Source organism: Portunus trituberculatus, chromosome 15, assembly GCF_017591435.1.
Source record: "Portunus trituberculatus isolate SZX2019 chromosome 15, ASM1759143v1, whole genome shotgun sequence".
Lineage (NCBI taxonomy): Eukaryota > Metazoa > Arthropoda > Malacostraca > Decapoda > Portunidae > Portunus > Portunus trituberculatus.
The window spans coordinates 1,246,353-1,261,060 of record NC_059269.1 but is presented as its reverse complement, the minus strand read 5'-3'; the positions used below and the strand labels follow the sequence as shown (position 1 = coordinate 1,261,060).

The window sequence follows — 14,708 nt, the reverse complement described above, 5'->3', positions numbered from 1 at the left end:
TCTCTCTCTCTCTCTCTCTCTCTTGGCTGGCCCTCTCTCCTACTTAAAAAAAGAATTTTTGCAATCACATTAAAGTTTCTTAAATATGTCATGTAGACCTGTTATTAACATTGCTAATGCAAAATAGCTACAATATTGAAAGAAATACAGTTTGACATTTCCAGTAGAAATTATGATGAAATGATTGTTTTTTCTCGTTTAATGCATAACAAGGAACAAATAGTGAAGTAAAATTTCAGGTATTGATGTTTTTCGAATGCACAGTGACATGAAATCACACTGCATTCTAAATAAAAGCTATAGAGAGAGAGGGGAATATTAATTAATGTATATGTCTTAGAGAGAGAGAGAGAAAAAAAATATATTTTGACATGTTAAGTAATTGCTATACCAAGAAAAATCAACTTTCATGTGAAGTTTCACCTGATATACAGTTTATTTATCCTTCATTTAAAGGTTCATGTATATGTACATTTACATGCACATGTATATTCACATATGTACATGACCTTGTACAGTCATAAGTTTGCCTCAAAGACAGTTTCCCACCTCTCACCCAAGTCCACCAAAGCTAGAAACACTGTATTTTCTCATTTGTATGTATGATTTACTGTCTAAATTTTCATGGCACAGTATGTAAGGTCATGTATATGGTAAGCAGCCTCGAAACATAGACGTAAGATGAAAATAAGGAGCGTAACTCGGGCGTTCCCTTGTGTTTTCAATAGGCAGTCAGCAATGTTTTGGGTGTATAAGGGGGTAGGGGCAGCAGCGAACCAATAGCACGCCAGCTTCGCTTTTGTCATGTCATGCTACCTTCTGTTTTTCAACCTCCTTGGAACAACTAAAAGACTTACCTTGATCTTGATGCTACAGCTGGCTTGAAATTGCTTTCCAGCTTCCAGACAAAAAGTTATAAAAAACAACAATACATAATTATCAGCAGCCAAAGAAAGGAAAATAAAACGTTCAGATAAAAAACCAAATTGTAGTGAGTGAAAAAAGACATAACGATTCTATCCAGCGCTGCCATTGCAAAGGCCATGCTGGAACCCTGAACCTTGGATCAGCAGCTCCTGTAGAGGACAAACAAAAGACAGACAGAAAACAAAAAAGTATCCTGTTCACTAATTATTCCTACTTATAGCGATAATGAGTTTTGATGGGCAGCAGCTCCGGTGTGGGTGGCAATACGATCACAGCACACTTTGTGCGTACAATGGAAAACGAGCAAGTAGACATAATTCATGACAGCCAGAAAATTTAGATATCGAATAATAATGATGATGACACGAAGAGGAAATGGTCACAGTTGCCAATCAGAATGTATTTCACAAGGGGGCCATCGTGTTACAGTGGAACCATGCATGCTTTGGGGTCCGAGGGGTCTCCAAGCTCACTGGTTTGAATCCTGTCCACGGTCCGAGCATAGGTTGGGTTTCCTCGCTCGGGGCAACGGTTTCCTAGTGGGTGGGCTTTGAGATAGGAGGTGCCCTAAAAAGTATCCCCTTTAGCCCATAAATTTCCATGAAAAGCCCACTTGGTATAAAAAAAAAAAAAAAAATGAAGCCTGCTGCTACCCCTATTGTCCCACCTAAACCATAACCCAGGCATTGGACTCCTCATGCCATGCAGTTATATTCCTCATCATCTCATCCAGTTATTCATCATCAACACCTGTTTTGCTAACTATCATCATCATCATCAACATCATCATGAGTGACAGTGCACTGAAACTTATGTGAGTGGTGAGTGTTTTGCTTTTTTCCTACATGCATTTATTTTGACATTAAACCATAACGTGTGCAATATTTCATACTTTTGGGGTTTTATGAGTTATTAGGTTTATTTGGTGAAGGAAACATTATTGTTAGTAAAGCAAACCCTAATATTAGGTAAAGGAAACCCTATTGTAACATTAAGTAAACATTATTCTTACATATGTGTACATGTCACATGCGCATCAAACATTCGCGAATTTTCAAGTTTTGCGATCCTCTAACCCTCGCGAATGTTGAGGTCCTAGCGTAAGAGTTTTGTTGTATGTGGAATAATAGTAATGTTTTATGTTTCAGGAATGATCAATATGGGGGCAGTTTTATATAAGGGTTCTTGGGGGTCAGTCTTGGAGGGTTCCAATCACAATCTTATTTATAACATAGGGTTATATTATTCATTTAGTGTGTTTTCAATATGTGCACACATTTACTTGGTCCCTTTCTTGCACATTAAGGGAGGTCCCTTGTGTGTGTGTGTGTGTGTGTGTGTGTGTATTTACCTAATTGTAACATACTGGAAAAGAGCTATGCTCGTGTTGTCCCGTCTCCATATCTATTAATGTCCAGCTTTTTCTTAAAATCATGAATATTCCTTGCGTTGACCACTTCCACGTCTAAACTATTCCATGCTTCCACCCTTCTATGAGGGAAGCTATATTTTTTCACATCTCTCCTATAAGTGGCCATTTTAGTTTTTTCCCATGCCCTCTCGACATTCTTCCATTCCACATACACAGATCTTCCCTATCCATTTTTTCCATGCCAATCATCACTCTGTATATTGCTATCAGGTCTCCCTTTCTCTTCTGTTTTCCAGGGTTGGAAGTTGCATTCTTTTCAGTCTGTCTTCATAAGTCAAATCTCTTAAGTCAGGCACCATTTTCGTTGCAGCCCTCTGTACTTTCTCTAGTTTCCTTATGTGTTTCTTTAAGTTCGAGCCCACTGTATTGTTGCATATTCAAGCCTCGGTCTTATCATTGCAGTAATTATTTTCTTCATCATTTCTTCATCTAGATATACGAACGCCACTCTTATGTTCCTCAATAAGTTCAATACTTCTCCAATTATTTTGTTTATATGTCTCTGGCGATAGGTCATTGGTAATTGTGACCCCAAGGTCTTTTTCTTCATGACTGGTTTTTATGTCTTCATTTCCTATCTTGTACATACTCCTGATTCTTCTTTCACTCTTGCCAAACTCTATTTTCTTGCATTTTGTCGTGTGTGTGTGTGTGTGTGTGTATATATATATATATATATATATATATATATATATATATATATATATATATATATATATATATATATATATATATATATATATATATACAGTAAGTTCTCGTTATACGGTATATATGCATTCGTGAAATGGAAACCTTACCATTAATTGAAATTACCGTATACTGAACCCATTATAACATGTAATAATAGGGAATGTGTTCCAGCACGTTAAAAGTCGCCCCTACAGAAATCAAAATACATGAAAATCGTCATAAAAAAAATGTAAAGTACTGCACAAAAGAAATAAACTAAATATTTTTATTTACGTTTCACTCGCCATGTATTCTATCAGATGATGTCCTTCCCGAGGCTAAAGGACAGTAGGGATTTCAGCCCTTACTCATTTTCCGCTGAGTGTGCCGACGAGGATAAGATGTCGTTGTCTGCAATGTCGAAGGAAGATGTGGAAGGGTCAGCTGTAGCAGGGTCGGCATGTTTCACTGGTTTAAAGAAAGAGGATATGGAGGAAGGGCCAGCTGTAGAACCATCAGCAGTGGATGTGGAAGGGCCAGCTGTAGCAGGGTCAGCAGGTGTGACAGGGACAGCATGTCTGTCTGGCTTGAAGAAAACTTTACTGCAAATTGAAATTACTGTATACCAAACCCATTATAACATGTATAATAATAGGGGATGTGTTCTAGCATGTTGAAAGTCACCCATACAGACATGAAAATACATGAAAATAGTCATATAAAAAAATGTAAAGTACTGCACAAAAGAAATAAACAGAAAATGTTTTTATATACCTTTCACTCGCCATGTATTCTATCAGATGATGTCCCTCCAGAGGCTAAGGGACAGTAGGAATTTCAGCCCGTACTCATAATATCCACCAAAAAAAACACGCCGTAGGAACTTCACTTGTGTTCAGTGGGAAACGCGGGAAGAGACTGATTGTTGTGATGGCCGTGCGGTGTGGTGGCGCTACGGTATGGTGTAAACAAAACACGAGCGGATACCATATCTGTGAATTTTTCTTGCCGTAAATAGAATCGAGGGTACTAATTACCAAACACTATAACTGTAAATTTACCATATAACGAAGTACCGTATAAGGAGGACTTACTGTATATATATATATATATATATATATATATATATATATATATATATATATATATATATATATATATATATATGTGTGTGTGTGTGTGTGTGTGTGTATATATATATATATATATATATATATATATATATATATATATATATATATATATATATATATATATATTGTATGTGTGTGTGTGTGTGTGTATATATATATATATATATATATATATATATATATATATATATATATATATATATATATATATATATATATATATATATATTGTATATGTATACACTCTGTGTGTGTGTGTTTGTAAACATACAAAAGAGTTTTAGCTGTTCCTTCTTTATCAAAGTAATTTATGGTCTAATATTTTCTCTAATTTCTCACTCAGAATGATAAAACTAAAGATGCACCAGTGGACATGGAAGAGATTGCCCAAGCAAACATGAAAAGATTTGGCTCAAGAATTGTCCTTCCAGTTTCAAACCCTTATTGTATCACAGATATGTTGATGACACCTTCATTGTGTTTCACAGTGAAGATCAGGCACAGTTGTTTTTTGACTACCTTAATGTTCAACATACTAATATAAAATTCACTATGGACAAAGAAAATGAAGGTACAATCTCTTTTTTAGATTTATTCATAAAAGACAAGATAACTCATTATTGTTCTCCATCTATCGCAAGCCAACCTTCTCAGGCTTAGGCACTAGTTTCTTCAGTTACTGTAATATAAAGTATAAACTAAATGCGGTCCGAACTTTGCTTCACAGAGCCTATGAACTGTCATCAACATACACCCTATTTCATGATGAAGTTGTATTTCTAAAGAATTATTTCAAAGACAATGGATACCATACCTACCTTTTTGACAAAATTGTAAACAAATTTCTCAATAGTATATACCAACCCAAGTCTAATGTACCTAATGTCAACAAAGAAAAAGTATTTCTTAAATTACCTTATCTAGGATCTGTCTCACGAAACATTGAAGAAACACTAGTCAAACCTCTTACGAAATACTATCCACAAATAAACTTCCAACTAGTCCATAATAACACCTTCAAGATAAACAGTTATTTTAAATTTAAAGACGTTGTTCCGACAACCCTTCGCTCGTCGATCATTTACTGCTTCACTTGCCCAAGCTGCCAGGCTGGGTACCTTGGAAGCTCCACTCGAGCTTTCAAGGTTCGTGTCGAGCATATGGGCCAGTCAAGCAGAACGAGTCGTCCACTACACAACCCTCCCCACTCCTCCATAAGGAACACTCCTTAAATGTAAGGTGCAAATAACATTTGATCATTTTAAAATTATTGATTCATGTAGCAGAAGTGACTTAAGAATATTAGAATCTATGTATATTAAAACCAATAAGCCTGCTTTAAATAATATGTTGTCTGCTACACCACTTAACATTCTAAAAAAATTTTTCCATACTTTACATTTTTAGCCCTTTTTTTTTTTTTATGTTTAACTTTTTAACATTTAATGTGTTTTATAAACTTATGGTTTTTTTTTCTCCAATTATAGAACCACTGATGATGACTTAAGAAAAAGTCAAACGTTTGAATAAACATGATGTTATACCTCACTGTTGTATTGTTTCTCCTGAATCTACGGTTCCCTAAGACCACACCTACATCTGAATATATATATATATATATATATATATATATATATTGTATATGTATACAGCAGCGGATGTGTATCGATCACAATGAAGTGATTTTCATGCAAGTGGGTGGCATTTGGTGGTGGTGTCGGAGGTGGCAGTCCAGGAGGAGGTGGTGGTAGAAGTGAAAGGATGAAAGACTCCCTTGGGATTTGCTTACATGTCACATTTGACTAGTACAGAGAGTCCTCATCCAACGGTTTGAGTGAGAAATTGGTATTAAGGGATAGTGATGACATTCTTGTGTGATAAGCTTGCGGCCTTTATGCAATCATGTAAATACTTATGGAGGCTTTCTTATTATAGAAAACTTGTGCTGAGCAAAATATTAATAGAAATAATATACCCTTTGTAAAGCATGCAGTGAAAAATTTTATGATTTGTTCTTTTTCTTGATAAATTTGCAGTGATAAAATTGCAAATGTTTTCATTCCCAATCATCCCACTTTCTGTATATTCAGTTTTAACAACAGTTGTTTTCTATGATGATCTTTTCCTCTAATGGAGTCAGTGTTGGAGGAGGATCCCTTGTATGGTGAATAAAGCTGGGAGCATTCATTGTGTTGCAGATATTTCCATTGCTTTTATAGGTTTGACTCCTGTAACTTCTGACACCACCTCCTTTTTATTAATACATTCATGATTATCATAAATAAGGCTGTTTTACTCCAAATCAGTCATTTCTTTCTGATATCTTAATATAGTTGATATTGAGGAAATCTAACCACTTTCATTGTAAGCAAAATATATCCAGCTCTTAAAAACTTGTTAAAACTTTGGTTCTGAAGAATGATTAGAAATGTTTCAGTGCTTGCAATCTACATGAATTATTTTGAAGCTTTTATTATAAAGTTACATAAATATCTATTGAGCAGTTTACCTGAAGACTTTGGCAAAAGCATTTATTTTTACAGTCTTCTGTTTTCTTCTTTATTTGGCTGATTTGATATTGGATTATCTTGACTTTGTCTACTAGTAAGAGAACAGTTTTTGATGACTAACATTGTTTTTGTTACACTGTGAGTGAATATTGTTGATGCAAGAATGCCTGTGAAATAAACTAAAGATGGAGCTTGCAGTAAGTGTTGTGAGCCTGAGAATGTGAGGTTAGCTTTGGAGTTTTGTTTCCATATTCATATTAATTTGGCTAACCCATATACGAATCCTATAACTGTAATTACTATATCGGAAATGAAGATGATTAGAAATACAATTTCCAAAAAAATGTGAACAAAGACTATTTGCAATGCTTCAGGCTTATAGTGTGTGTATTAACTTAGTTATATTGTACAGGGTCCAAGCAAAACCTCATTTGTCTTGTCTCCATATCTATAGTTATCCAATCTCTCTGTAAGCTTTCTCACACTAACAGCACTAACCACCTTCTTACTTAAACTGTTCCAGAGTTCAGTGCATCAATATGGGAAATTAGTTTCATCATCTTTTTTGTATTTACTCTCAAACATTTTGTTCCTTCATCCATGTGAATCTCCAAAAATTGTCTGATTATCTTTTCCATATGGTTGACTAATTTGTAAATTGTGTGTGTGTGTGTGTGTGTGTGTGTGTGTGTGTGTGTGTGTGTGTGTGTGTGTGTGTGTGTGTGTGTGTGTGGAAACCATACTAATACAGCATACTCTAACTTGAGACATACTGTTGATGTAATTTTTTTATCAGATCATGTTCTTGTAGGTAAGAGCCACTCTAATGTTACTCAACATTCTATACGTGGAACCAAAAACCTCACTTATTTATTTTTGTGGTGACAGCATGTCTTGAATAATCACTCCCAAATCCTTTTTCTTTATTACTCTTCTTTATCATATTTTCAATCATTTTGTAGTTCCATGTAGGCCTCCTTGTACTTTTTTCCCATCTCCATCACATGACATATGTTAGGATTAAATTTGAGTTTACACTTTAGACTCCAACCATAAAGATAACCTCACTTCAGTTTGAAGAATTATTGCTTATCATAATCCTCACTTTCTGTCCTGCACATGTCCTGCATCCAACTTAAATGTTTTGCCTTTTAGTCCTCATATATGTTCCAGTTTCTATAGTAGTCTCTTATGTGGCACTGTGTCAATGACCTTTTTTATATCCAGATATATAACATCCATCATCCATCTCTCCTGCACCACATCTGTTACTTTTGCAGAAAAACTAAGCAGATTCATAATACATGATCTTTTTTGTTTAAATCCAAATTGTTTATCTGTAATGACCTCATTTTCTTTCAATTAATGCATCCATTTACTTTTTATTACAATTTCACAGAGTTCAGCTATGATGTTAGGCAAACTTACTGGCCTGTAGTTTAGTGGCTCAATTTTATTATATTATCTTATTTTATTTTTTATTTATTTATTTATTTTTATTTATTTACTTATTTTTTTTCCTTACCTTATGGGATTTTCATAGGAATTTCTGGACTAAAGAAGACATCCCATGTGAAAGCCCATGAGTAAGAAAGCCCATCGTACACTCAGGCTGTAGTCAGGATTGAAACCTGTGCACTTGGAGATCCCTCGGCCGCGTATGGTTCCTTTGTACCACGGTTTTATGCTGACTCTTTTCCATTCTTTAGGATTCTTTCTTTCAATGGACTATTGACCACATTCTAGATTGGCTCCACTAGTTAGTTTCTACATTGTTTCAATACTCACCAGATATGCTGTATGGTCCCATTGCTTTTTTAACATTTAAGTTAGTGAACATATTCTTCCATGTTAATTTCATGTAACATTTATTTGACACTCCACTTATAGGGACCACAAAATCTTCCTTTTTGAATAGATTTTAAAACTATTAATCATAATTTCACTCATTTTCTCATGACGTCCATATGTCCTTTTGTTTCTTCCTACTTTAGGAAAATTGTATGTTTCATTTTGTCATTTATGTATATATATATATATATATATATATATATATATATATATATATATATATATATATATATATATATATATACATATATATATATACAGTAAGGTCCCGAGTTACGTCAGAGTTACATTCCTGAAACATGACGTAAGTTGATTTTGTACGTAGCTCGAGTTTTTGTACTTTCAAAGCATATTATTGAGCTTTCAACCAATCATTTTTTATGGTTATTCAGGTAAGCAAAAGGTTATATTGTTATATTGGAATATTATTTACAACTATGTATTGATTAGGGCCGCGAACGCGAAGGACTGCAGGTTGCCGAGAGGGGCGGCCTGAGGCCGCCAGGAGGGTGGGCAGGTCGAATGTTGTGACGCCCAGGGCCGACAGCTGGGAGCTTTGTGGAGTGCAGTAGGAGTAGAAGCGTTATATAAGTTAAAGGTTATATTGTTATATTATTTACAAGTATGTAGGAATATGAAACACAAGCTTGTTTTTGTTGTTGATTAGGGCCGCGAACGCGAAGAACTGCATGTTGCCAGAGAGGTGGACGCCTGAGGCCGCCAGGAGGGTAGGTAGGTTGAATGTTGTGACGCCCAGGGTGGACAGCTGGGAGCGTAGTGCAGTGCGGTGGGAGTAGAAGCGTGGGCAGCGGAGCAGGAAATGCAATAGGAAAGGGCAATAGGGATCAGCAGACAGGCGCAGACGGTGCAAGTGAGCTGCAAGTGTCGTGTGGCCCAGATGAAGGCTCCGGAGTTGTTATTGTTGTGATAGATGCGTGAGCCCTCAAGGTCGTCAACCTCCCCGTTGTCATGGTAACGGGCTACCCATTTTCTTCTTCCCTCCCTTACACACAGCTGCTGCCTCCCTTCTCATGTCTTTTAATTATGTCCACTTTTTCTTGTAGCGTAATGGTTTTCCTTTTCTTAGCATCACTGCTATCACTCAGGAGTTTTCTTTTTGGTGCCATTGAGCAAGATACTAAGATAGTCAGCAAACGCAGATGTAGGAACACTCTTGCCAGGGGCGACGGTGTGGTGGAACTGAGGTACGTAGAGTGTTATTGTATTCAAGCGTGAGGTTGGCGGTGTGGCGGATAACCACTAGTGACGCCTGGCGGCCAACAATAACAATAAACCCCGCGCTTTACGATTTATAAATTTTCAATTTTTAAAATCTTAAATTGCCTTATAGTGGACTGACGTAAGTGCGAGTTTGACGTAACTCGAGACCGACATAACCCGGGACCTTACTGTATATATATATATATATATATATATATATATATATATATATATATATATATATATATATATATATATATATATATATATACACCTTCTAACTCCTCACAATTTACATTCTTGAAATTAAAGTCATCCATAACCTGCACCTTATTTGATTTACTGAGGATATTATCCAAACATTTGCATACTTTCATCTTTGTATGCTCATTTGTCTTCCATGCATTTGTGTTGGATGGTATATATGTGACAATAGTCTTCTTCCTTTTCTTTTTGTTGTCTAACTATAATGCCCAAAAATTCTGCCATCCGATCATCCTATTCCACTTCTTCAACAAAAACGTCCTTCTTCACCAATATTAAGACTCCTTCCCACCTTGATATGTTCTGTCTCTCCTCCAAATATTGTGTCCTTATTTTTCAAATTTTATTTGTATATCCTCTTTTTATTTGGTGTCTGTTAAATGCACAATATCAGGCTTGTTATCTCTTAAAATATCTTCTAGTTCCAAAATATTTGACACAAACCCTTCTACATTCATACCTCAGGTGACACAGGTTATTCATATTGGGAAGTGGCTGTGTTTTGTGAAACCACACTACGTATAACATGGGTTACATGGGAAAAAGAAACTATTCTTTCTGGCCTTTTTCTGAAAGTGTCTTTTTGAGCATTTATTACTTAACTAAATAACCTAATGAAATATGGATAAGCATTTAGTTATATGCAAAGAATATTTTACATTATCTATGAATTCTACCTTTAGTGTACTGTACTTACCATGTTTGTTGATGATGTGGTGCATTGCCCCCTTCTCTCTGCCACCCGTACGCCACCTTCCCTCCCACTCGATTCCACAGTTGGTTATCAATAAGATGGTGTTGAAGGCTGCCCCAGATGCTTGTTTTTATCTACAAAACTCAAGAAGAGTGACATAACATCGTCCATATTGAGGTAGTTTGCCATAAGCAGGATTAAGGAAGAGCTGCAGTGCACTGCTCCTTAGTTTCTAAGGTTGGAATATGTTCTTAAAAATAATAGTAAATACATTCCATGATAATGGAGTTGGTGTTGTTAGCATTCCTGCCAACTACCACCACACAGATTTTCTGGCCATTATTTCAAAACAACCAAAGAAATAAATAGATACAATGCAAATTTACGATCTATAAATGGAACAGGAAGCCATCAAATAAGTTGTGTGCAAAAAAGGAACTTTTATTTTTTATGCAGAAGGGAAGCCAGCCAAGGGCAACAAAATATCAGAAAAAAAAAGGCCCACTTGAGTGCTGGTTCCCTACAAGATAAGTAAAGAGTTAGCCAATATTAAGGAACAAATGTCTTGATACCTTCCTCTTAAATTAATTCAAGTCGTAGGAAGGATAATAATACAGAAGCAGGCAGGGAGTTTCAGAGTTTACCAGAGAAAGATATGAATGATTTAGAGTACTGGTTAACTCTCGCATTAGACAGTTGAACAGAATAGGGATGAGAGGAAGAAGAAAGCCTTGTGCAGCAAGACTACAGGAAGAGGGGAGGCATGCAGTTAGTAAGATCAATAGAGCAGTTAGCATGAAAATAGCAATTAAATATAACAAGAGATGCAACATTTCAGCAGTGAGAAAGAGGCTGAAGACAATCAGTGACAGGAGGGGGAGTTGATGAGACAAAAAGCTTTTGATTCCACCGTATCTAATAAAACTGTGTGAGTGGAACACCCCCCAGCAAAAAAACGTGAAGAGTACTCCGTACAGGAGCGGATAAGGCCCTTATACAGAGTTAGCAGTTGAAGGGGCGAGAAAAGCTGGCGGAAATGCCCCAGAACACCTAACTTCATAAAAACTGCTTTATCAAGAGATGAGAGGCAAAGTTTCCAGATAAGATTATGAGTAAAGGGCAGACCGAGGATATTCAGTGTGAAAGAAGGACAGTTGAGTGTCATTGAAAAAGAGGAAATAGTTGTCTGGAAGGTTGTGTCAAGTTGATAGATGGAGGAATTGAGTTTTTGAGACATTGCAAACTACTAAACTTTTTCTGCCCCAATCAGAAATTGTAGAAAGATCAAAAGTCAGGCGTTCTGTGGTGTCCCTGCATGATTTGTTGATTTCCTAAAGGGTTGGTCATCTCTAAAAGGATGTGGAAAGATTAAGGTGGTATCATCAGGAAAGGAGTGGATAGGGCAAGAAGTTTGGTTTAGAAGATCATTAATGAATAGAGAGAGTGGGTGACCGGACTAAGCTCGGAGGAACACCACTATTGATAGATTTAGGAGAAAAATGGCCGTGTACCCCTGCAGCAATAGAATGGTCAGAAAGGAAACTTGAGATAAAGTTGCAGAGAGAAGGATAGAAACAACAGGAGGGCAGTTTGGAAATCAAAACTTTCTGCCAGACTCTCAAAAGCTTTTGATATGTCTAACACTACTGCAAAAGTTTCACTGAGATCTCTACAAGTGGATGACCAAGAATCAGTAAGGAAAGCCAGATCACCATTCGAGCAACCTTGATGGAAGCCATACTGGCGATCAGATAGAAGATTGTGAAGTGACATGTCTAAGAATCTTCCTATTGAGGACTAATTAAAAAACTTTAGACATGCAAGAGATTAAAGCAATAGGATGGTAGTTAGAGGGATTAAAATGGTCACCCTTTTTAGGAGAAGGTTCAATGTAGGAAAACTTCCAACAAGAAGGAAAGGTAGAAGTTGATAAACAGTTGAAAGAATTTGGATAGGCAAGGTGCAAGCACAGGAGCACAGTTATTGAGGACAATAGGAGGGACTCCATCAGGTCCATAAGCCTTTCGAGGGTTTAGGCCAGCAAGGGCATGGAAAACATCATTACAAGGAATTTTGATTGAAGACATGAAATAGTCAGAGGGAAGAGGAGAGGGAGGGACAAGTCCAGAATCATCCAAGTTGGAGTTGTTAGCAAAGGTTTGAGAGAAGAGCTCAACTTTAGAGACAGAAGAGATGGCAGTGGTGCCATCAGGATAAAATAAAGGAGGGAAAGATGAAGTAGTGAAGTTATTGGAGATGTTTTTGGCCAGATGCCAGAAGTCACGAGGGAAGTTTGAGTTTAAAAGATTTTGACATTTTCTATTTATGAAGGAGTGTTTGGCAAATTGAGAACAGACTTGGCATGATTCCAGGCAGAAGTATAAAGTGCATCCGATTCAGGAGATGGAAGGCTCAAGTATCTTTTGTAGGCAACCTCTCTATCATGTATAGTACGAATAGTCTGTTAAACCAAGATTTGGAAGGTTTAGGTTGAGAAAAAGAATGAGGAATGTACGCCTCCATGCCAGACACTATCTCCTCTGTTATGCATTCAGCAAACAGAGATGGGTCTCTGACATAAAGACAGTAATCATTCCAGGGAAAATCAGCATAATACCTCCTCAGGTCCCCCCAACTGGCAGAGGGAAAGCGCCAGAGGCATCTCCGCTTTAGGAGATCCTGAGGAGGAATTGGAGAAATAGGACAAGATACAGAAATGAGATTGTGATCGGAGGAGCCCAATAGAGAAGATAGGGTGACAGCATAAGCAGAAGAATTAGAGGTATCAAGAATGTTGGGCATGTCTCCAAGAAGGTCAGGAATATGAGTATGGTGTTGCACCAGTTGCTCTAGGTCATGGAGGATAGCGAAGTTGAGGGCTAGTTCACCAGGATGGTCAGTGAAGAGAGAGGAAAGCCAAAGCTGGTGGTGAACATTGAAACCTCCAAAAATGGAGGTATCCATAGAAAGATAGAGGGACAAAATATGTTCTACTTTGTAAGTTAAATAGTCAAAAAATTTACTATAGTCAGAGGAGTTAGGGGAGAGATAGTCAACAAAGATAAATTTAGTTACAGAGTGACTATTGAGTCTAAGGCAGATGGTGGAAAACTTAAAGATTCAAGAGCGTGGGCACAAAAGCAAGTTAAGTCTGCACACATAGATGCAACATTCAGCTTTGGAATGAAAATAAGAATAGAGAGAGTAGGAGGGAATAGAGAAGGAGCTACTGTCAGTTGCTTCAGACAGCTGTGTTTTGGTGAGGAAAAGAAGATTAGATTTAATAGAGGAGAGATGATGTTCCACAGATTAAAAATTAGATCTAAGACTGAATGTTGCAGAAGTTGATATAGAAAAAGTTGGGGGGAAGTGTCTAAGACCTTTAGGGTTGTCATCAAGAGAGTAGTCCAACTTGGGGACATTTCTGGTTCCTTCCCCAGAAGGGGACTCCAGGGCTGAGTTTGGAGTCGCCATTTTATAATTTTGAATTTCAAGTGAAGGGTATATGTGTGGTAAGTAAATGTAGTTTTGAGTGAAGAAGGAGAGTTGTATTTAGATGTCAGGCTGTGACTGCCCCCTTGAGTTGTGAGACACAAAGGAAAACCTTTAGCAAGATCACATTTAGCTTTACTGGAAAGCTAGTCAAACTACTGTTGACCCTTGCTAACTCAGACTAGTTGGAGGGAAAGATTGGTCCAACAAATGTGAATGTCTGACTTACATGAATACCCTCCACACACATACTAAAAAATTAAAACATGGGGGAGAAGTAAGTCTAACTTGGACTTTAGAGGGACAGTGCAGGATTTATTTATTTAATTTTGTGGTGATTAAAAATTTTGGGATTACTATTGTCTCTCTGAAACCTTCAGAACCTAAATTACCAGATGGTCTTGTATATTTTTTTTATAATTAAATACCTGTCTCACTAGGAAGCCAATATTGAATGTCTCGTGCAGTTGCGTCATAACATGGCTCAAGCCCTACACAGTATGTGGTCAGGC

At 36.9% G+C, this 14,708-nt stretch overlaps 1 protein-coding gene across 4 annotated transcripts in view; it reads left to right on the top strand.

Moving 5' to 3' along the window:
* The window catches only part of LOC123504010 (WD and tetratricopeptide repeats protein 1-like), a 436,213-nt gene that overhangs the window by 374,589 nt on the left and 46,916 nt on the right, over positions 1–14,708 (top strand). For 3 of the 4 annotated variants that reach the window (XM_045254209.1, XM_045254210.1, XM_045254211.1), the window contains exons 14-15: positions 4,508–4,561; positions 5,814–5,858. The exons of the other annotated variant lie outside the window; for it this stretch is intronic. In XM_045254209.1, the coding sequence (XP_045110144.1) occupies positions 4,508–4,561; positions 5,814–5,858 (99 nt within the window). The remainder of the gene's footprint in view (positions 1–4,507; positions 4,562–5,813; positions 5,859–14,708) is intronic. 4 annotated transcript variants of the gene reach the window in all.